The 25,027-nt window shown below is 47.2% G+C and overlaps 1 protein-coding gene across 1 annotated transcript in view; it reads left to right on the forward strand.

Annotated features, from left to right (window-relative positions):
• LOC129381311 (uncharacterized) overlaps positions 1-12,714 on the forward strand; it is a 36,745-nt gene extending 24,031 nt beyond the window's left edge. Inside the window, exons 7-11 of the mRNA XM_072289046.1 lie at positions 2,266-2,342; positions 4,735-4,861; positions 6,329-6,402; positions 8,927-9,068; positions 11,480-12,714. Coding sequence (XP_072145147.1) covers positions 2,266-2,342; positions 4,735-4,861; positions 6,329-6,402; positions 8,927-9,068; positions 11,480-12,257 — 1,198 coding nt within the window. The 3' untranslated portion in view covers positions 12,258-12,714. The remainder of the gene's footprint in view (positions 1-2,265; positions 2,343-4,734; positions 4,862-6,328; positions 6,403-8,926; positions 9,069-11,479) is intronic.
• Positions 12,715-25,027: the final 12,313 nt, after the last annotated feature.

Consider the following 25,027-nt stretch of genomic DNA (forward strand, 5'->3'; position numbering starts at 1 on the left):
CGATGAAGCCACTTCTGGTTTTGTTTTTCGCAGGGTTATTTTACCACTGAAATTTATATAACAGGGCTGCAAATTGTTTTTGTTACAGCAAGCTTTGGTGACTGTATACAACAGCGATAAAGAAATGCAAAGTCATGGTGTTCCACGGCACCCTATACCATTAATGTACAATTGAAGTAGCACGTCGCGTTTCAGCTACGCTTATGCTGTGCATTGCATCTTTCGTCGCAATTCTTAAGGCGAAAGCATTAGATCTCTTTCAACGTCGCCTTGTGATCGTACAGAAGACGCTGTCTTCTTCCACATCGCTGCCGCTAATCATGCTAGAGAAAGCGCATGTATATAATATTGAGGTAATTAAGGGACTCCAACTCACGACCATTGGTGGGAGGCAAACCCACGACATTTGGTCTTAATTAGGGTGAAGTTGATTAAGGCACACTTGATTAAGGTAGGAGGTGGCTTACAACATGGCCACAATTAGTACATGACCGGGGTAGTTGGAGAAGTATGGGAGAGGCCTTTGCCCTGCAGTGGGCGTAACTAGGATGATGATGATGATGATGATGATGATGATGATGATGATGATGATGATGATGATTAAGGTAGCCTTAAATATGGCCCTCGATCCCGCGACCTTTAGTGGTAAGAAATAAGCAATAAGAAGTAACGATGCATTCGAATGAAAATGTCGAGTAATTGCATGGATGTCTCTTGAGCGCGGAGACTTTCACCTTCACCCTCTTTGTCGTGTGCATTTCTTTTTCGTTATGTTCTCACAATAAACGGTCTCCATCAAGAAATTCTGGAATAGGCAGCTGAGAGTGGTATAGTACGAGCAAACTTAGCATCGCTTGCCGAGAAATATTTATGAACTCCATCCATTGTTGTTCCTCAATTCATTCGAATTTATCCTTTCATTCTGAGTTGTTCAAATTTAGATTGGGCTACGAGGGAGAAATCTCTTTTGCACATAGGGCAAGTCACTTATGCACATCATTTCAAATACTACGTAAAGTAAGATATGTTCCTCATAGCACCGGTATGCTCATAGTACACGTCTTTCCTCATCGCCATAATCTTATTGCATGTAGATTTTACGCATTTTACAGCAACTATTTTAGGCCGTTTTACAGCCACGTCACATCAACTTCATAGAATTCATATCATCATCATCATCATCAGCCTGGTTACGCCCACTGCAGGGCAAAGGCTTCTCCCATACTTCTCCAACAACTCCGGTCATGTACTAATTGTGGTCATGTCGTCCCTGCAAACTTCTTAATCTCATCCGCCCACCTAACTTTCTGCCGCCCCCTGCTAAGCTTCCCTGCCCTTGGAATCCAGCCCGTAACCCTTAATGACCATCGGTTATCTTCCCTCCTCGTTACATGTCCTGCCCATGCCCATTTCTTTTTCTTGATTTCAACTAAGATGTCATTAACTCGCGTTTGTTCCCTCCCCCAATCTGCTCTTTTCTTATCCCTTAACGTTACACCCATAATCCTTCTTTCCATAGCTCGTTGCGTCGTACTCAATTTAAGTAGGACCCTTTTCGTAAGCCTCCAGGTTTCTGCCCCGTAGGTGAGTACTAGTAAGACACAGCTATTAATTCCACATTAACTCCAATTAACGCAACTATAACTCCAAATTCATAACTCCACTGCAAACTCGTCAACACTGTCTTGGCGCTCTTTGGCCATGCCTGGTCCTTGCGCCAATAAACACCACACATTCATTCTTCGATTCATAGCACCGGGATCCATGAGAGATGAATGTACTTAACGTGAAAACGCCACACTCAGCACGGCGACGCCAAATCACAACAGGAGAGTACAAAGGGGTGTTTTTCTCACATGAGCGCAGCCTCGCATTATAGTTGCTGAAACCACATGCAGTGTCATTTTTATATTTTAACCTGTTTTATGAATGCATAAAAATGTTCCACAGAGGAAAATATTTTATTCCGAAATTATTGTTACGATTCTGTCACTATGGCAAGTGGAGCACGCATCTTATATAGCGAACAACGTACGGAGGCATCATACCCGTTGTAAGTACTCTAACAGTTGCACGAACATTGTCAGCATGAGTCAAAGTAGGTACCGTTTCGTCTATGGTGGATTATTGCCCTGCACCAGACATTGCCCCGCGTTTCGTTCGTGCTATGCCAGTCAGCATAGTGTGCCTTTGGTGAGAATGAAACATTGCAATTAGCGTTTCTCAACTGCAAGTGTCTGACACGAATACCTTTATTATTCGCAGCATTTCTGACGATGCCTGGCCTTACCAATGGATCACGCAGCGCAGGCCAATAACCGACGGGACTTACAACCTCGACGGTAATTAGGCGATGGCCATTTGCCTTTACCACAGACATGGGAGATAGCCCCTACGTGCATTGTGGCAGCTGTGCATTTATTGCGTATAAGGAGGCGCGTTAGCAGCGGCACCAAGTCCGTTTCTGACATGAGCTACCTTATCACTGCTCATAGTAATAAATTCGTGCTGATGTGAATACATGGAGGTTAGTACAAAAGCTATGCAGTTCAAGTTTCTGAACGAAGTCTCTTATTGCTGAACTGCAGGGGCACGCTCCTAGCTTATCGTGTCAGAAGCCCAGAACATAATACATTGCATACTCTGATCATTTAGCCACTCGTAATTTCAATCAGTGCGCGACGATTGGTATACAACGTTATTGGCCAAAGGAACTCTTGGTGGGTTTGTCGTGCTACCACCATAATAATTTTTCCTTGAAGCTATTAGATTTATTAGACAAAGAAATGTTTTCATGCGTTTTCAAATGTTTAATTTGATCTGCAGTAAGGGTGGCGTTTCAGATGCCTATACTGGTGGATCATGACGCTACTGTGACGTTTTCGACAAAGGGACAGCATTGCTCACCTATAGCACGTTACGAGCAGCTCACATGTCCCGGTGCGGCCGAATGCAGCAGTTACAACATACAATTTGGGGCAAACCAAAACAGTTGATAAGGAAACTCTTGGTTCCTTTCTGCCAAGGAGGCCAAGCAACGACAGCAGCATAAGTATTACAAATTTAATTAAAATGTAACGCAAAGAGGCCCAACATTGTTGGCTAGTTATCAGTGCTAAGTTACTATAGATCTTTACCTACTAACCAAATTATATGGTTCCGAAACTTTCAGGAACTTTAATCGGGTTGAAAGATCCATAGCACCCTATGATTTCCGCTGAGTGTGCCATTACCTCAAATTTATAGCTCTTTGGTAACAAGAATATCAACCGCATGCTGAAACGCTGGCCCGCCATGCAGAATGTACTTTTTTTTTCTGAGGTGATTAGCATTCTTTGGATACCTCATGCAATTTTCGTTCTTCCAGTACCGTTCCAGTATCCTGCACAGGTCTGACTGATGCAGGTAGCGATTTTAACGGGGCTACCAATAATCGTAAGAATGTTGGACAATAAATGAGCACCCTAAATATACGCCTATGCAAGAGCACTGCAGTTCATTCCATGTCAGACATGCTAAAGCTTCACACTTTAGTGCGGCGGTTGAGAAGCCGCGCTTAATATTTACTCTGTGGTGTCTGAAGGTGTAGACTGTGCCGTGTGGGTGTAATAAGCAGACTAGCATTCTTGTTCAACTCCCCCCCCCCCCCCCTCCACACTGCTTCATCTTTTAAATCAAGGTGTATTCATTCAGCAATATGGCATGTCCCTGCATTGCTTTAATGCGAATTGCACTAAGGAAGTTGGTTGTCCCGAGGAGAAGAGTTCACCAGCATCCATTGGCGTTCTCAATCTCTAGCGTTTTATTTTTTTTTTTTTCAGGCAATTCCTGCGCAGTTAGGGAAGATGTGCCCCTAACTACAATCTTTGCAGCGTTAACTATAGAGTACGCACTTTTAAAAGGCTGTGATGCTTTCTGTTGCACAGTTTAGTGGCATTGTCCTGTGAATGAACACTTCTGTAATGCTTTCCAATCTAAACTGGTGTCTGCAACATGACTCTTACACATGCGCATTGCGCAATCTTTTTTACCGTCGTATGATAGTCTATATCCTGCCTACACCGGGACGTAAGGAAGCCGTTCGCGCTTTCGTAGTGAGCTGCTAAACACGCACTGCTTACAGCCTGTGCTTAGGAAAATCAGCTACAGGAGTCACTAAATGGGCTTCTGATAACCAGTTTCTGAAAGCCGAGTACATCGATGACTGGCGCATGTATGTGTCATAGGAAGTCGATAATTTCTGGGCATGCTTCACTCAAAAGAATTGTAATCCCTTGATTGAAATGTGTCCTCTGACTTTTTTCTTTTTCCTTGTCTGCAACGTGCTCTGCCGCCTGCTCGTTATAATAGTTAATAAAAAAGCAAGAACTTCATCACGTGTTTAATGCGCTTATTACTTGATAATGCACTAAATATATTCGGCCAAGAGTTTCCTGCGCAAAAAGCCGCCCTATTGTTTTTCCCTTCGAAAACTATCCTCTTCCGTCCGTGCTATGAAATAGAGCGTAATAATTTTGATCCTGCTCGGCTCCCTCAAGGCCGCGAAGTTCTTGCGTGGAATTAAGACGGAGTTTCAGAAATAAAAAGCATCGCGTACGACTGTACTGCAATATGGTTCCTGTACCATTATGTTATTCCCCTCGCACCATGTGTCAGAATGAAATATTCTTTTCATATGAATTCCCCTTCCACTGCGGCGAATGAACACCTTTGCTGTACTTTCGTGCCATACAGGTGTCACTGAAAATGCAAGCACAAGTTCCCTGCTTCTGGGGTCCAGCACCAGTATCGATCATGGAAGGCCCAGCATAAGTCGCCCTGGCATAGAGCAAGCAACAGCCATTTTATATGACGGCGCCAGGTAATCCCGCATTTACAAAAATTTCATCGAAAAGCAACTCATAGCCAGCGGGGATGGCAACCCGTGGAACAGCCACGCCTGTACTTAATAATCCCTGCCGGGGGAGGGCTTCTTGCAATGCCTGACGGAAGCACTACATCAGCAGCTTGGAGCATTAGGCAGGAGGAGCTGGTGTTGACATACGTAACAGTTCCGAGAGCGCGACTGGCCATGTACACAGTAAAAAAAAGTTAGGCAGCATGTTGCACACCTGTTACACGTGAACGCACACTTTCTGGTTGGCTACCTGCTTACTCACTCCCCCTTGTGGAACGTATCAAGATAGTGAGGAGCAAGATGTTCATCTGAGAGAAAGCGCTTAAAATGAAACAGAGCATGTCAATGTTTGCCTGACCGGTACTCGCCGTGTTTGCTCCGTGGCTATGGTGTTGGGCTGATGAGCATGAGGTCGCGGGATCGAATCCCGGCCATGGCGGCCGCATTTCAATGGGGGCGAAAACACCCGTGTGCTTAGATTTAGGTGCACGTTAAAGAACCCCAGGTGGTCGAAATTTCTGGAGTCCTCCACTACGGCGTGCCCTATAATCAGAAAGTGGTTTGGCACGTAAAACCCCATATTTTAACCTGGGCGGTGTAACGTTGGTACGCAGGCAGTAAGAAATGTGGTCGAAATTAATTGGTACTTCCACACTACGGCTTGCCTTCTAATCAGATCGTGGTTTTGGTACATAAAACGGCAGCATTTAGTTTTTATTTTTTAAAGTTTCACCTGCACCATACGCTTCAGAAGCGAAAACACGAAAATATTTTCTAAGCCCTAAGTTGAGCAGTTTCTGAGCCTCATATAGGGCAGAAAAATAACATGAAATATGTAACAATGCCACGTAATGTATTACGTAATGTTGCCATTTTTTTTTTTCTCGTAAGAAAGCCTTCCCTATTGTTAATGATATCAAAGTACACATTCTTTTAAATTTAGCCTCCCGTGCAGAGAATGTGGGCGCCTTGGTACGCAATGGCTTCCGCCTCCCCTGGACTGTGCTAGGGATATCACGTGTAACGGCGAGGGCATCAGCGAATGTTCGCTATAAGAAAAACACCTGTAGTCTCCTCTGCCAGTCCTCCTCGTCATGCCATGTTATTCATCGCGCACATTGGAGGTCCTTATTATTATTTTAATAATTTCATTTTATTATAGTTGTAATATCATGCTATAGACATAACAGTTACCACCTTCCGTTTTAGCCCAAGACCTTTCTCATTTCAATCTCGTGGATCGCAGTATATTGCCTCAATGCGATATCTCTGTTTACCTGAAGGATTCTGGACGCAAACATTTCCACAAGGGCACCTATCCTCGTCAGTTGCGACCCCTTTTCTAAATATTGGCTTCGGCTACAATCTTTGTTACCACTGTTAACCAACTTAGGTCTTACTGTCCGTGTGAAGATCTGTCTTGTGTTTCAGATTTCCTGAGACTACCAGTGTTGGCCAATCGAACACGCAGTACCACACGGTTGATGGCACATCCAGTGTCTCCGGTAAGTGCGGGAGAGCTTTCAGCCATTAGTATACCACACCTCGCGTTCAAGGTGATTGAAGATTGTAGCGTTTGCTATGAAGCACTACGCATATAAACCGCATGAATGAATGAATGAATTCTGGGGTTTTACGTGTCAAACCACGATTTCATCATGATGCACGCCGTTGTGGGGGACTCCGGATTAACTATGACCACCAAGGGACGTTTACAGTGTCCTCAATGTTAAATAATATCGCCGCTGGCTCAGATGTGGTTGAGGAAATGTCGTTCGTGTAACTTTTAGGTATTCGGTTGATCTAAACGTTTCTTGCTTCGGTTAAATTATTTTATTGCTAAGAATTCTTTGCCTCATTCAATAGTTGGTGACTACCTAAGACTGGAGTGCAAGCTCCGCCCGCAAGACCCAAGCATAAACGCCTTTATCATCTGAAAGCCAAGATGGCTGGAATCCGCTCGCACCTTACTGAACTCGCTGTGCTAATGAAAATGTAAAGTTAATCGAAGAAAAAGAGCTCGCCATTTGAAGGTAAATATTAGCTTTGCCTGGCATCTAATCTGAGAATCACTGACTAAATTTCCCAAGACGTTCAGGTTTCAACATTCCACCAATGGCACAGAAACTTACGTACGGTGAAAATAGCTACTTTAAATGCGCAACGGTGATTGAAGTCACGGAAGTCAGCGAACTAAATTGGATGGCGCATTCATGAACTTAATGAGAGCAGAATTCCGGGCAAGTTGCCGGTAGATAGGTCTCTTCGTTTTCTTGATCTTCGGCTGAGCTTTCAGGACAGCCACACGTGTTGGTCGTATGAGCCGCGAGCCAACAAGCCACTTCTACCGTATTCTTCCGCACATTCTAAGCTTGTTAAGCGGGCCATTATCAGTTTGTGCTTCAAGAATGCCCTTAGCAAGTCTTGCTGATATATCAAGTGGACGTAAGCTTTGAAAAGCAAACTCGACGTTTTTCCTTGGCTGGATACCCTAGGGTGGTGCTAGTGTCTGTCGCGGAACGTATTTTAAGAGAAGCGCGTACCAGCACGCAGAAGTCAGTTGCCGATGGCCCTCCCGGCATACGCCCTAAAGTAAGTGTTATACCTTACATGCACAGCTTATCCCATAACTTGAAAAAGATGGCCCAAAGGGCGAATGTAAGAGTTGTTTTCTCTGCCCCCAACAAGCTCGGCAGGCTTTGCAGGTTGACGGATCCAAATGCCGTTCCTTCCGATAAGTGCAGTAAGCATCACCACAAAAAGTTCGTCGAGTGTGTCCACCGGGTGGTTTACAACCTCCCGCTTTCATGTGGGATATAGATCGAGCAATATTTCGGACAAACTGGGCGTTGCCTAAATGATCGGCTCCGCGAACACAGCAACAATGTAAAAAAAATAGCTCCAGTGGTTTCCTGGCAATTCATTGTCGCGATCATGGCTGCAAACCTCTTGAGGACCAATGCACGATTGTTTCCCGTGGCAGTACGCAGCTCATCCGAGAAATATCTGAAGTGCAGATGATCCCAAATTTGGTTATAAGTGTGTTAGCTTCCCTTCTCTGGCTCTCACAGAAAAGGAACTAAGTTTCTTGGACGCGGCATCACATGACCTGTAACTATGTTACATGAATGCGCAGATCATTTTCATGTAACCGCATGCGCGGTCTAAACTGCTTCACGTGTATATAATCAGTTTCAGTGGTACAATAAACTTAGTTGAAAGTTTGAGCTTTGTGTGTCGTCCTCTCACGTCCGTGTCGTTTTTTGTTGCGCAATATCATTTGAGCATTCATGAAACTTGTGTTTGAGCTTGACTACGTACATATACCCGTTTACGCTTGGTTTGTTGCCGATTATAAGCACTTTGCGTTAGATGGGTAAGTGGGTAGGCAGGCAAGATATGTACATTCTTATCTAGCGTTGTTCAAATGAAAACAAAATTATTGCGTGCACGATGACACAATCACAATAGTGGTCTCGGGCACAGCAGCCCGGTACTGTAGCCAATAGACCACAATTACACAAAAGAGCGAATGATCTTCGAAAAGCTCCCGCATTAAGTGAGGAAATCTTTGAGAATGAGCGTCGAATACCTGTGACTCACCTTCATTAACATTTTTATTAGCACCACGCTAGTGTGTAGCTATTAGTTCCTGCATGCATATTATATTGGCTTGTATCAGATGCAGCACCGACGTCTTATGCCGAGTAGATTATCACAGAGCCATCTCATTATCAAAGCGCTACAAGAAGCGAGCAAACAAACATCAGGTATTTCAATATCAACCAAGTGCCGGTTTATGGAGAAATGACCCCGGAATAGAACATTGAACAACTCCCAAAACACATGTTTGTCTTCGTCGTCCAAACTATGTTGTGTTTTCAGGCGTTTGTTGCTTAAGCTATGAGGATCACTTCAGAGGGCAGCAGAGCTGTCAGGGTTTTTTCTTGATTCCTGCGCGTTCATATCGTGGAATGCTCCAGCCTCGTGACTTGTCGCACAGTGGGGAATTGGCGCCTCTGCCTTCAGGGCACACAACCAATACTGAAGACGGAAGCACCGGATTCCGACTGCCGGTTTACAGCAGCAGCAGTGGCGGGGATGTCGCAGTGGCCAGCACAAGCTACGTGGACATGGATGAAGCGTCGGACATATTGGGAAACGAAGCTAGGTGAGCCAAACTTTTCCATCAACTCCTTTCGATAGAGCTACTCACTGTGACGAGGGGGAATTCTGTCTATGGCTTAGTTATGCTTGCACTCACGAATTTTTGAGATGGATTGAAGTTCTGACGATTCAAATTCTCAATATCAGCTGCTGTTCGCACACTATTGCGCTGGCGTAAACAGGAAGCTTTAGCTCAGGATCTACTACCTAGGTACATGGGAAAGGAGAAATCAGTTTCCTCGCCAACACACTGCACCAGCATTGAGCAACTACTTAAGAGGAAGTTGGTGATGTTTGCGGAATATAAATAAATGCACTATTAGTGTATTTGGAGCAATTGCGTTTTTGACTGATGTCATATACTTAAGTAAAAAGCGAGAAAATCAAGCGTCAGAATTACATCTTTTCAAATCAGCAATAAAAGTAATGCCAGGATTCTATCAACTGCACCAAATAACAAAGGTAAAGTGCGCTAAATATGTGTGTAAGACAGCACTCTAAAATATGCTATTTCAGTGGTACATACTTGTACCATTTGATACATTCTGCAAGAGATGCAGCTGATAGGATTTCGGTAGGTATATTTTTTGCCAAGTTAAATACTTTTTTTCTGAAACTTAGAGATTTGAGAATTTTGTCATGGAATAAAACATAAATCACAATTATGCTTGATAGAGTTGTCGCGCGGAATTCGCGCGGAATACAATAAAAAATTCTGCTTAGACCTACACGGGTTATCCGAAAACAGCACTTTCTCTGTCGTGGCCTGTTCATCACTTGTCCTAACATTTATTTATGTATTTGTTTAGCTAGCTGTAACTAGTTCATTACATAATCTGCTCTCAATACTGGCCAAGCTGGTATGATTAGAAACGACGTGCATGTTAACACCACACGAGTAGAACCACACCATAAGGTTGCATGACTCGTGTTAACAACGGTAACAAGAATAAATATATGGAAATCAAACAGCAGGTTGCCGCAACAATAGCGCACAATGTTCATATAGCGCTTAGTGTACATATTTCAAAAGAGCAACAGACAAGCGAAGACACACTAGGGGCAGGCATCTTTGCTCAACAAGCCGTTTTATTTTTTACTTCCCTAAAAGTTACAAAAGATGTCATACCAACAATGACTTGACTCAACACTTGCAGACATAATTAACTAAGAAAAATGTTGTCGGCCATGGACAGAAGAGAGAAATACAGGTTATTTCTTTTACGTCAACGTTGATTGCAATGAACATTGTAAAGCATATTTGCACAACGAGATGAATAAGCAAAAAGGGAAACTTCTCCGGCAGCGTATTTCATCCATTGTACGTCAAAAAAACAAATATTTGAGGCATTGATGCTCACTGCACACGGGCGAAGACATTATCTGCGCGTCCGCCGCTCCATGGCTTCGGCTTGAACAATCGAATGTTCGAATGCGAGTGGAATGTTAAATGACTTGATATAAAGACTGCAGAAATATTTGAACCCGGAAATTTTTTCTTCCTATTCGATACGTAGGGAATGAGCTATGACGTATGATATCTGACAAGGAGTCAATCTGCCTATTCTTGTCAGGAATAACCCGAATAGTGCCCCCTTGAAGAACGACAGAACAAAGAAGACAAGAACAAAGAAAAGGAAGAACGAAACAAAGACAGAAAGTGAATTGCTGAACGAACGAAAGAACCTTAAGGTATTGCATTAGGTTCAAGCATGTGTGGTTGAAAAGGTCGACCTGTTCTGCACCATACATTTACTTCACACGGCGGCTCGTTATGTCTTAAAAGAAGGCTGATCCCTCCGATCCCATACCTTAATGCACTACCACGGGTCCAGTAAGCTTTCGTCTTCACATGTTAGAGAAGTGTATCATGCTGCACTACTTTTTTTTACTGTTCTTAAAATAAAAGGCGTCCTAAAAACGTGGACACATTTTAGCTGACGCAAAACAGTCATTTTCCTTGCCAAATGTCTCACTTCCAGGGGCACATTTCAGGAGTTTTCCCTGAATGCTGTATCTGATCGTGTTGAAGACGCACGTGTATTTTGAATGTCTTGACCGGCTTAGTTTCTTATCTAACATTCATTGCCAGGCATTTCCGCTCACCTGCACTTGTTTTATGTAGGTTATGCATTAATAAACCATGGTTTTGTATTGCTTGCAACTTGAACGACGATGGTTCTCATCTTCAAGTTTAGCAACACCAGCAATCAAAAGCAGCCGTGTTCAATTTATACCAAACTAGAGCCCGAATAGAGTGCAAAGATGAAATGCAGCAAGTTAGCGCTCAGGTTCAGCAAGTCACCTTATCATTAACGCGCGATTCAGTTAGTCGACCTCTGGATTGGCAAGAAGTGTTCTTCGTCCTGTGGAAAGAGTCGACCATATTGAGCTCCTTTGTCCGTCTACTTGCAGGAATGCTATTGGAAGCGGAGGAAGAGAACTGCAAGAGTTGTGCGATGTCTCTGGCAATGTTTCCAGCGGACGGGATGCCTCACACGGGTACCCCAACGAACACACAGGCGACAGAGCCCACATGTATAAAGCACGTGATCAATCATCTGTGAAGGAGCCGAAGTTTGTAGAACGCTGCCATAACCGTACTGCCGAAAACCACAAATGCGAAAGCTGTGGTAAACTGTACCACCGGGCTCATCATCTAGTTCGACATTACCGCACGCACACAAACGAGAAACCGTACAAATGCGAAATATGTGACAAATCGTTTCGGCGTTCTGATCACCTAAGTATCCATAAACGCAACCATATAGAAGAGAAACCCTACGAATGCAAAATATGCGGTAAATCAGTCTCGAATGCATGGACTCTCCGTGCACACCAGCTCACTCACTCGGAAGAGAGACCCCATGTCTGCCATAGTTGTACTACAACATTCAAAACCAAAGGAAATCTCAATCGTCATCTCAAGTTGAATTGTAGATACGGAGCTTTCGTTTGCGATATATGTAATCTATTCTGTATGGACAAGTTAGGTCTCAGTCATCACCGCCAAACCATGCACGGGGATAACACACTGTATGAGTGTATGCGTTGTGGATTTAGTTTCGCAGAGAAAGAAGCCCTTGATGAACATCTGTGTCAGAGTTATAAGTGCTACTTATGTGGAAATTCATTTGGAGACGTAGTTCAACTGATCACACACGTCATTACGCATAGCGGTGAGCAGCCGTAATACTCCGACTAGTATGCAGGTTAGGTCAATCACCCGCGGCTTTCGTATAATAACGCTACAGTGAAACCTTGCAGAGAAACGATGCTAACATTCTTTCACAGGCGTGAGCAACTAACTAAACACATCGTGTGCAGAGACCGGCTCCTTTTGACGCTTGATACGCGGCAGTAAAATGCTGCTTTTTAGAAATTACGAGACAAGACGTCGCCAGAATTTTGTCCTTGTTCAATCTCGAAGTACAGTGAAGGTCCTAGTCAGTGCTCACTGTTTGAAAAACTGTTTTTTCGCGAACGTAGCTTAACTAATTTCAAGACAAACCTTGATGGGCTACGAGTGCCTGCTTTGCGTAACTAGAAGTTTCAAATATCCGCACATAATTCTTGACACCTCGTTTATATAGACAATTGCTTTGTGGAACCGTTTTTTGGAGTGTGATAAAAAACTACTTTTAATTAACCATTCTATTGGTGTCTCTATTCTTTGAATAGAAGAAAACACCTATCATTAGGAACCATTTAAGAAGTAGGGACTGTTTTTTTTTTTTTTGTTAACTCAAAAGCAATCTCTGCTATTATTTTAGGTTCTTCAGCCAGGTTGCCTAATAATTTTAGGGGCTTTTACGAAGACATAAAGGCACATTGTATGCATAGGAAAATTTATTTCCTGTAAATTTTTTTCAATGCATTTAATATTTTGGTTATTTTTGGCTCTTGTATGCTTACCGAAAATATTTGTTCACTACCATAATCTAAGCTGATGACAGTAGTGAGACTTTTAAATTGAAATGGTCTGCAGCTTCCCTATATAGTATGCTCTCCATGTATCAAATTTTTACTTCTTCTTTTATCCTAGTAAAACCTCTCTCAGTTTAAAGGGGCAGTTTTTATTCACTCGGATGTCGCAACTTTTTACTCGGCCTGCTCTCCAATTAATGCTATAAACTCTTAGTCTGATGTGACAAACGCATCCATGCGAGCAATGACATGTCAAGTAAGATACAGGTATGCGTATTGTCTTTACTTTGAACCCGTTTCAACCGCTAACGAATCTTAAGTTAACGTTCAGTGAATGACGCGCCTTCATGCATAAGAACATTCTCGAACTTTCTCGTCGATTATTTTTGATGACCTTTTGTAATGAAATTGTACGCGTGACGCGAATAGAGATGTGCATGCTTAAAGGCGTGCGAGCACCAGCGATGACGGTGCAATATTCGACGAATCACGCGCGAATAGCCGACGCTGATTAGGCACAAACCACGTTTTGGACAATCGGCATATGTGCCCGGCACTATCCTTCTGCCCGATTATAAGCTTTTCTGTTAGTTCCCTTACGCAAAATAAACCGTATTTCGTGACTCAAAGTTCTTGCTACTGTGTTGTTCGCCGTTAAAACAACTTGATATCTCGTAGAAGTGCTTCGTTGTGACCGTATACATGCTGCAAGCCATGAATACACCCTACAAGCTCAATTCACGCAAGCAACGAAAAACTTACTCCCCCCCCCCTCCCATGGATACCCTATAGACGCAACAATAATATCGAGGACATTCATGTACGTGCCAGAATAAGGACAAGGACGAAGCCAACATAAGGTGCCTGTGGCCGCCCCAAGAGCTTTACATGCAAACATATCGAATCTAACATAATAGTAAATGGTACAGCGTTGGAGTATCTTGGCAAGGTAGCTTCGAGTTTCACCTGCACGTCAAGCAACCTAGTCTGCTGACTAGAATGTGCCTAATTGTGATGTGCAATACATATAGGAGACTTGACAACGAGTTCATACAAGACTCCATGGCCATCGCGCAGATACAAAATTTATATAAAGCAGTAGCCAACCACTTGAATGAACATGGCCATACATTCAATGAACCCAGAATCTATTTATTACGAACTAATTTCCGTTCCACTTCGATAGTGAATATGCCGAATCTCCCCTCACACAAGTTTAACTACCCTGGACAGGAATAAAGTCGGGACGTGGCAGCTTCGAATCGCTAAGACCTGTAACTTACACAAGAAATTCTTATATCATTAAATCCATAACACGCGCCATGCCGCCATCTAACCTCGATTATTAACGTCACTTATTTGTCCTTTCCCATTTCTTGCTTGCTTCTCCCTTACAAATGGATTTCATATTCTATTCAGCCCTAATTCGCATATACCAACCATTCGAGCTCTTTTCCCACGTACACCTGCCCCCTCCCGATTTTTCTGCGTGGACTTCAATTTCTCCCTCGGTTTCTGTTTCTTTATTTTCGCTCTTTCTTTTCATCTTTACTTTTCTTAATTTTTATAGACTCGCCGACGCATTCCAAAGTTCCAAGTTCCACAGTTCCAAAGACAGTATTCTGATTCAAAATATTTGTACTTTTTTTTTCACATATGCTTTCTAGTTTGTGTTTGTCCCCCATCCCCTCACCTTGCCGCACTTCAATCGTGCACCGCTAACTGATATCTCTGGCGATAGGTCTTGGCACGCTTTTCGTTCCAAGCTTCGCGACCTATTGAGATGGACCTTGAGAGCAAAGCGAAAACTGGCTCGACTGCTGGCTCCGCTTGTTTCTGTTTCCGGGTCCTTCCTCATGTGGCATCATATTCGCAACGTGGTAAAGCGCTCATGCTTGGTACGGTGGTACTACCCTGGTGGTACTAGGGTAGTTTCAAGTCTTTTTAGATTTGTTAACAATAGAAAAAAGGACACTTTTTTTCTTTGCGCAGTATTTCTTACTAACCATAAACTGCCATAGCCGCTATTGACTTCTGGATCTTCGCTGTACATTTTTTTCTTTTTAGAGCGCAGCTCTTTGGCGTCCGTTCCTGGGTTTCGCGTCGTCGTCGGCGTTGTCGTCGGCCTCGTAACCAGCTCCGCCCCCCTTTCATCCCCCCAGCGCTAGCAGCGACCGACTGATACCGCTGGATGCCGCTGACGCCGCTAGAGAGTGAAGATAACGTGACTGCATAGAACACCGTCGCCGCCATGCAGAAAGAGGAGGAAAGGGTCCCCCCCCCTGTTCTTGTGTGGCGGATAGGGTGCTCTTCAGTTGCCGACGCGCCGGTTATTTCACGTAGGCCCCGGCACGTCGACGAATACGTGACCACCTTCCCACGGCTAGACCTGGTTCTTAGCGCTGCGGAAGCGAGGGTATCATATTGTTTGTGTCGGCATCGGCGGCGTTGTCCCTGAAACCAACTCCGCAGCTGGGGTTGACTCACTATCGGCGTCAGCGGCATCAGTCAGTCGCTGCTATCTCTTCCCTCCTCCCTTTATCGTGTTGTCCGCTTGCTGCGCGCGCTTCTGCCCCCATCGTTTGCCGCTGGGTGTACACGCCGCCCCCCTCCCCCCTCTTCCTGCGAGTCTCCGGTTGTCAAAGCGCCGGCTCGAACTTAATTCCTTTCTTCGCTCCTCCTCCAATGCAACCCCTGTGCGGTGGCAATCAGAGAGCCAGATCGGTGGCGGCGGATCTGTATATGTGCACCGCCCGAGCCGAAATTGCCGCTGCCGTTCGCCCTGTGCGGTGGCAATCAGAGAGCCAGATCGGTGGCGGCGGATCTGTATATGTGCACCGCCCGAGCCGAAATTGCCGCTGCCGTTCGCCACTGCGAAATTATCTGCCAGTTCTTTCTGAGCCATGAGCGAGACGACCGATGGAAGTCCTCCGTCTGCTGCTGCTGCTGCTGCTGCTAAACGAGCTGCCAGAGCAGAGGCCCAGCGCCGTCGCCGTCAGAATCCAGAGGTGCGTGCCGCCGAAGCAGAAGCTTACCGTCGCCGCCGTCGAGATGATCCAGGAGTACGCGTCGCCGAAGCAGAGGCTAAGCGCCGCCGCCGAGAAGACCCTGCCGTTCGCGCCGCCGAAGCGGAGGCTCATCGCCGCCGTCGAGAGCAACCAGCAGTAAGCGAGGCTGAAGCAGAAGCTCATCGCCGCCGCCGAGAAGACCCTGCAGTTCGCGCCGCCGAAGCGGAGGCTCATCGCCGCCGTCGAGACTTATTTGCTGCGCTCAAATTTCGCATTAGGAAGTAACGTAATCGTCGGTAATTTTTTTGCCTCATGAATTGAGGCATGCATCTCACAGCCATTTTTTTTTCCTCTTTAAACCTGTTTCATTGTTTTGTTTGTTCATTAATAAAAATGTTCATCAAACCAGGGTGGTTCCTAGACTTTCTTCTTTTGCGTTGTAAAGGATAACGAAAAGAATGAAGTCGCTTCTTTGCGTAGTATTTTTGCTAACCACAAACTGCCACAGTCACATGAAACCTCAAGACCAAGACCTGAAGCACACGGAACCTCAGTGTTATTTCTGTTTGCAGCATTCACTTGTCCATTACCTTACAGAGCTTCCATATTATTACAGAGAAACACAATTTGTGTACAGCACATTAGCATCTATGCACCAGTAGCGATCCCAAGGTTGAGGTGATCCCTCTCCCCAGTCATTTTCGATTGTGTCATGTCACTGCTGCTATACGAACAGCGGAGTGCGTCGCACATCTGGTCCAGTAAGAAAAAGTGGGCGAAGGTCTCTCGAGTACACTCAGCCAGAGTTTGAGTAGACAAATCATCCATGACGCCTGTGGCGGACAGAGACCAGCTTGAAGGTTTGTGCAGCTGTGGAGGCTCCTGCGTAGCCCCCGCTGATTTTGAGTTTGCATGTGTTTGTCGGTACGGATAGTCCATCACCTAGGCACTCAAGAAATCAAGGCGCCCTGCCTGTAACAGCAGAATGTTTACATTGCGATCCCAGCCAAGGCTATCAAGGCACCCTACCCAAGGCCCTCTTCTCCCGCATTCCACATGTTAAACCAACCGAACCGCATTAATCACGAGATTGCGGGTTCACGGGATCATTGACGACGTGACTGCGATTTCTTTGCTCTCGTCCGCAGAATGCATTCCAACCCGTCCCACCCGCTGTGAGCAGAGACCTTCCGAGATTCCAAAAAATTCACGCCTAGTTTCACGTAGTCCCCGAGAAGGAGTGTATTGACGCCATTCAGTAGCCTTTACTGCCGAAGCCTTACCGAGTAAAGGTGTTTGGTGGTAATAAAAGCAAAACTATGCCGACAATGTGTTTGTTTTTTGTCAGTGCTTGAGAATAAACTTCCGAGGAATAATTTTCTTCTGCATTCCGAAATATCTTTTTTTCACATGGTGCTTTGACTTGCGTGTACGATGGGACGGTAAAAAAAAATTCACCGACAATTACAAAACTCCCTAATGCGAAATTTGAGTGCCGCTGTAACGTGTTTTCATTTCGCGATACATTGGCTGGTGCGGACAATCTCGTGCGGCACGTGCTGCAAACAGCGAAATGTGGCGCGTCTGCCTCGCTAATCGGGAGATCGTGAGAGGCAGCGCATGGGCACGATTCACAGCAGCCGCTGCAGACAAACGTGGTTCATGCGGCGCTTTGTTTTCATATATGGAATAGTGAACAGACGACGTAGACTACTCTGGCGCCATCTCGTAACCCTCGATTCCTCAGAGCCCGTCTTGCACGGCACTACGCTTTTCTTACGCTTTAGCCATGTCCTCAACTGCTTTCCTTCTCACGCTATTCGCTATCGCCATCTATCCATCCCCTCTGCGCTCCGCGTTCGTTCTTTCATCCTTCGTTGCGCTCGGTTGCGAGGGACGCCGACGCTCGCCGCAGGAACGGGCGCCCAAGAGCTGTACTCTAAAAAGAAAGCAATTCGTACTGCTGTAGAGCCCACCTAAATGGCAGAGCCGCTATATATAAAGGAAGTCGTCATAGCTGATATAAGCTCGCGGTGCGCCACCAGCGGTACAACTCGGGTGCAGCCACGCTGACCGGCGGTTGGCCGCTGCGGCAGTCACCTGACAGCATGACAGACAATTTAAGGCTCGGTTCAGGTCCAGGCAGCATGAAGGCATAGCGTCCCTGCGATAGTGTACTACTGCTACCCCTCGAAGCCCAATGAATGTTAATGAGCAACGAGCAGTCCGACAGGTCGGGATGGTGCTAGCTGCCTCGTCCGCACGTGACTGAAGCGGCCGCTCCCATGGACCTCTGCGGTGCACGCCATACTGTAATAACTTCTACAGCGAAAATATCGCAATTCAGGTCAAGTGCCGTTGCACAGTGCGCCGTAACTGCGGATATGACATAGCTGTCCAGTGAAACCCGAACAGCGGAGCACATGGCCGAAGTAGAGTACTGTGTACGCTTCCGTTAGGGAGCTAGAGGGGCACGTCTGACTACAGTCGAACCTCGCTATAATAAACTTCAACATAACGAAATTCTCGGTATAACGAAGTGTTTACGTTTTCATAACCTCTTGTCCATAGAACACGATGCATATAGAACTTCAATATAACGAAATGCCTTTGTATGCTATTTCAATATAACGAAATTTCGCTGCCGCCGCAAAGAAATGGCGAGACAATAAATGGAAACTTCTGTGGCTGCAGATGGTCAAATAATTGAATTAGAAGCGGCTGTTTGCAAACGCACCTCGCATCGTGCGCCGCGAGACAAGGGCGACCGCCGAGCTGGAGCCGAATAATGTTCCGTTTGGCCCTTTTCGCGGCGATCCCATGGGCGCTGCCATGTTCGATCACGTGGTGACGGATCCATTTCTTGCCTCAACTGCCTCCTTTGAATCCGTGTTTACAATGGATGTGTGACGCCGGTGCGGCTTAGCAAACCCCCTGTTTCGTGAGGTATCGTAGACGGTGACTGGCTGGACGACACGAAGCTTTGGCCACAGCTTGAAAGAACATGCAGAAGCGCTTTCGGGGCTGTTTAACTTATGTCCAAACAGCGCGAGCCGCGTATATGGTGCTTGTAAAAGCGGGACTAAATTTTGTTACAGAAGGATAAAAGAAGAGAAAGGAAGAAGATCGCGAGATGGTGGCTGCTGCGTGTTGTTGCTGGTCGGCCATCTTAACTACATTGACTGCTTGTATATGTATTGCAAATACAGCCTGTCTATACTCCCAACATCCCCACGGCTGGAAACGGAGCTCAGCAGTGGACGTCGCATCACCGTCCGCACCGTGAATGATGGTGAGCACGCGGGACCAACGCCGTTGCCGCCTCCTACGGCACCGTCACTGTCACCTTCCGTTGTCGTTGTGCAACCCAAGGATCCTCGAACTTTCTGCCGGACCGATGGCGTCGACGTTAAAGAGTGGGTGGCCATGTACGAACGCGTGAGTGGAATCAACAGATGGGACCTATATACGCTTATGCTAGCTAACCTGTTTTTCTACCTAAGAGGCACGGCAAAGGTGTGGTACGAAAACCATGAAGAGGAGCTAACCAGCTGGACCAATGCAAATAGAAATTGACAGAGTTGTTTGGCAAACCAGCCAGCCGTAAAATTGCCTCATTGCATGAACTGGCCTCCCGTGCCCAATTTCCCACGGAGTCCTATGTCTCGAACATCCAGGACGTGCTGGCACTTTGTCATATAGCCGATCACGACATGACAGAAGCTGAGAAGGTCGGGCACACGCTTAAGGGCATTGCTGACGACTCGTTTAATCTGCTCATGTGCAAAAGCTGCTCTACAGTTGATGCAATCGTTAAAGAGTGCCGACAATTCGAGCAGGCCAAAAGCCGACGCGTCTTGCAACCATTCGCCAGACTTCCCAATACTGCCGCAACGTCGACGTATGAAGATCAAACCGCACAGCAGCATGCGTCGCCATCAGAGGACGTGGTGCGAATCGTTCGACGTGAACTGGATGCGAGGACGCCCGCAGCTTTCTGTTCGCGTAGCCCTGTTCGCGTAGCCCTGAACAAGTCATCGTTAGCCAGGAACTTGAAAACGTTTGTCTATATTCTGTCTGTGCTGTCGCCAATCCCAGAGCCAACGAACGCCTTTCTGTTTTCGCTCCACCCCGACGCTTCGCGTTATCGCATGCCGACTGAGTGGAGAACTGCGGACGACCAGCCGATATGTTTCACCTGTCACCGCATTGGTCATGCATGTCGCCCGATACTGTCGCAACTCGTGATCCTCAACACCTCGCACGCCGATCAAACTTAGCTGTTTTGATGGAAATGCCAGCAATTTTTCGCCCACCGCCAAGTCTAACAGCGCCGACAACTCTGCTAGGAACACGTGGTACAGTCACTCACCATCGCCGCGCGGACAGCAGTCTCGTTCACAGTAAACACGTCGCCCATCTTCCCGTTCGCCGCAGCCACGTCGCCTTTCGTCCCCTGTGGCTTTTGGTCGAGACCTTTGGGAAAACTAAGAAATGCAGCCCTCGGAGGTGGTCAGGGGTTTCCCCAGGAATCGAATCAAGGGGGAGTGTCTCAATGCCTGGGGGGGGGGGGGGGGAGGCTAGATAAACTATACAAACTGTTTCTTTTTTAGTCCACTAGTTCAATAATAAACGTCTGTTACCCGAATACGCATCCCGGTAACGTATGTTTCCCTTTTTTCTCTATATACACCTGGGAGGCGGTGCTTTCTATTTAAAGGGCCCCTGAAACGGTGCGGACAAATTTTGTAGACGCGCAGGGTGCAGCTAAAGTTAATCATTCGGGCCACAATTTGTGTGAAACGTTTCATATTAAGAGAGCTAGGGACGATTACAAGTTACCCTCCTCCACAGTCATGCATTTTCTCCTAAACTCGTTCGCCGAAGGATCGGCGCTAAGCTCCGCCTTCACTGGCTCTGCGTCACGATGGCACGTCGTGTCGTCGACTTCTGGTTCTCTAGGAGCGAGCGCGCGAAGCCTCTCAGCTCTCCGCCAGCTGCTTGGCTGTCGACCCCAAGCGAGAGTTATCAAAGCAGCGTGCGTTGCGAGCATTCTGTCGCTGCGCCGAACGTTTCTGGTGTTCCGGTAACCACAGACAAGCTGGGCGTTTCGGCAGATGGCTGGAGGCATAAACTCAAGCTGATGAAGGAACTTTAGCGTAGACGTACGTGAGCTGCCTGATCGGTCTCCACCGCCGAGCCACCCGTTTTCCTGGCGCAGAGCTTAACCATGCAGCCAAACAAATTGCTAATATAGCTTTAACCAAGAGTAAAACATCTTAACGTATTAACGATTACACTCCTGCGAAAAAATTTACACCAGCAGCAAAGCATTACAATACATTTCGCTGCTGCTACTGTTTGTGGTTGAACTCTGTGCCACCAGGTGACTGCACCGTGCAGACCGTTCACATTTGCACTTCTGCTCGAGTTATTACAATTCTCCCGGCTTTAAAACGCTGTTGGGAGTCAAAATGGCGAGGAGTGGAGGCGCACGCTCCGTCGTTTTGTGAGTGTTTCTGCCGCATGATCACCTTTTGCGCGCTGAAATTTTACAAAGGACGCCATGGAGATCGACTCACATCGACAGATATCAACTAAAGGGCAATTCGGACTCTTATCTCGCCTCTGTGGCTCGAAAAAAACCTTGCCGCGCCGACCCGCTGCGTTAGCCCTAACGCCAGCGTGGCCGGAGTCGCCCGTCCGCTCCGGCACGAACCCTAGCGCCGACGCGGCAGAAGAAGTCCATCGCGCGGACCGTTGAACCACGCAGCCTTCAATCAAGGAAGCGGTCGTAGAGGGCGAGGAGATTACCGAAGGCGAGTATCACAATGGGAGCTGGACGAAGTTGGAGGCACAGCGCTGGTGCGCACGCCAATCGCCCGGAATCGAGACGGAAACGACACAGACTGCTACCGCTGCGGGATCCGTGCACTGTGAGAGGGGGAGACCTCGGTTCCGCGCCAGGCCGCCACCACTCCCTAAACGTAAGCCGCTGTCGAAACTTCCGCCCGAAGATTACAAAATCATCCTCCGACCGCAAACAGCAGTCAGCCTGCTGAGCTACGGTGCGACAGAACTATTTAAAGCAGTCTGCGCCGCGACGCAAGTGAATCCCACCGAAGTCGTCACCGAGGATCAGCTCCGGGTGCATCCTACCAACAATACGGCGCTGATTAGCAGCCCTTCTCGGTATAGGGCCGACGGATATATCAGATTGCAAGTCATCAAAATCGGGCTGCAAGAAATACAAGTCTTTGCCTACGCTCCGGCCCCTGAGAACTCTACCAAAGGTATACTGTACCACGCGTGTTCTGGCGAAGATGATGCAGCCATCTTTGACGAACTACGAGCCAGAAACAAGGGCACCCAAATCGTCGGAGCCAGGCGACTGGGGAAATCCAAACACATTGTGGCGATATTTGCCGGGGCCGTCCGCCCAGACTACGTAAGGTACGGGGGGCCACGTACGTCGTTTGCCGTTTCCGGGACCGGGTCGAAGCCTGTTCTAACGGTCGGAAAGTAGGCCATCGAACAGACGTGTGTCCCCAAGAACGAAAGGCAAAATGCAAGAGATGTGGTGATGAGACACATGCCACACCGGAGCGGGGCACCAAGCCCGCATGCATAGCTCGGTGCATAGTGTGTAAGGGTGGCCAACCCACCGGTGGTAGGAACTGTATGTTTACATACTATTCCCAAGTGCAACAGCATAGCAGCAACGACAAGCAACAACAGCACAGTCCACGACAAGCCAGTGACCAAGAGCGCACGGCTCGCATCACCTCGGCGCCCCAGTCCAGCCAGCAGAACACGGGTTACAGGGACGCGGTACGAGGCATACGAGGGCCCAAGGTGACGCAAGACCGACAGCAAGACGCGATCCCGGGGCAGCAAGCCCCCTCAAGCTCCCGAGATCAGACTTCCAGCAGAGGGACGGCCGCAGGACGCGGTCGCTCCTCCAGCCACGGCTGCGGGACCAACCGATCGACATCGCTGGCCAGGGTCCAGCACGGACAAACACAGCGATTGGCCCGGCAGTCCCCTAGCTGCTGCCAGCGCAGACCGGGGCAGAAAGCCTGGCGGAGAAGTCAACGAAACGGTGAGAGGGCTAGCCGCAGAAGTAAAGGAGCTCAGAAAACAACTAGCAGCCGCTAACAATAAAATCCGAGCGCTAGAAAATCCCACGCCCATCCTGGTAACAGCTACAGCTAGAGAAACTGCCGCATCCGTACACAGGAACGCAGAGGCGAGCATGGAGTTGGATAAGGCACGTAATGCTAAGAGGAAACTAACGGACGATATAGACTCCACTGCACAACCCGCGAACAGCCTTGAACAAATAGTCGAAGCAGTCGAACAATGACAAGCCTAGCGAAAAGCATAGAAGAAAGGATCAAAACAATACAGTGTGGAATGCAAGAAACACTCAAAGCCTTCCGTGACATGCTTAAAACCGAAATCATCAGCTTGCTACCCACCTTAGGCCGCCTTAGGCAGCAACATAGAGACTCCGCAATCCTCTCCCACCATTGAACATGGCTACGAGTCGCGCAGGACGACCTCACGACGGGCACGGCATCCCCACAGATGCGCCCGACGCCAGGTCTATGGTATTCCGCATAGGGGATGGCCGAACAAGTTAGGATGTTACAGTGGAACTGCAGGTAGTTTGCCAAAAAGAGGGCAGCGCTGCAGTTCGCAATGGTGGACCTCGACCCCAAGGTCGATGTCATCGCGCTACAGAAAACAGAATCGGCAATCAAAATAACGGGCTATACCTGTTTTAATAAGCTCTCTACAAGCAAGAAACCGAGTGCAAGAACAGCCATTGCTGTGCATCGAAACATCACCGCAATGCAAATCGACTTAGAAATCGAAAATCTGCACTACACCTTTATGCAGCTAATGCCCAAAAACAGGAAGCATAAATGCCTCTATATACTAAACATATATAGCCTGCCAAAGTGCAATACTATCCCCTTCCCCACAATCATGAGAAAAGCGAGGAAAGAGGTGGCACAAGCCCAGCTTGTCGTCCTGGGAGACTTTAATGCAAGCCATACCATGTGGAGCTACCCGCGAAATACTAAAAAGGGAGTGTCGATAGCAAATGGGGCCAACAACCACGATTTGACCCTGCTCATAGATCCCACGCAGCCGAAACGTATTGGCAACAGCGTGTCACGAAACACAACTCCCGATCTGACCTTCGCCCGGCAAGTGGAGGGCGCGACGTGGTCCAATACAGGCCTCAATTTGGGCAGTGATCATTATGTCCTGGACATTAGAATACCTCCTGCGGGGTATAATAAAAAGAAGAAACTGCTCGTGAAACATACCTAGTGGGACCAATTTATATTCAAACGCAACCGTCAGGCAGCAACGAAGATTAAAGACCTAAATGAGGACGGCGCAGCTCCTCCAAGATGCGGAAGAAGCCACGATTGAGGTGCCCACCGAGGAAGATGGCCCCAGGCCAGACTCTAAGCTTATCAGCCTCTGGGAGAAGCAACAGACTCTCCATGCAGAATGGATGAAGCACAAACATAACCGCACACTTAAACTAGCACTGGCTCAGGCTGAGGCGGAAGTACTAGAGTATTCACGCGAGCTGAATTCGGCTCAATGGATGCAGCTGTGCAACAGGCTAAATGGCCAGCTTGGCTCGAAGAAACCCTGGTTCTTGTTTAGACATTTGCTCGATCCCGATAGCAGCAGAGGGTCAACGGCCAAGAAGGTCAATCGGCTCCTTTGGGCACATCCGGCCTCGGAGCAAGATATCATACAAGAGCTCACCAGTCGCTATTTTAATACAGAAACAAATGAGCTGGCGTACGCAGAGTACACTGGCGAAGCGAATGAGAGCATAGATGTCGACATAACCGAGGCTGAGGTAAGAGCTGCGCTCGCCGATCTAAAAACCACCTCGGCGGTGGGGCCGGACGGCATAACAAATAAAATGCGGCGCAACCTCGATGACCGGACAATTAGAAGCCTAACCGGCCTCTTCAATCAGGTGTGGCGC

This window comes from Dermacentor andersoni, chromosome 1 (genome assembly GCF_023375885.2).
Source record: "Dermacentor andersoni chromosome 1, qqDerAnde1_hic_scaffold, whole genome shotgun sequence".
Taxonomy (NCBI): domain Eukaryota; kingdom Metazoa; phylum Arthropoda; class Arachnida; order Ixodida; family Ixodidae; genus Dermacentor; species Dermacentor andersoni.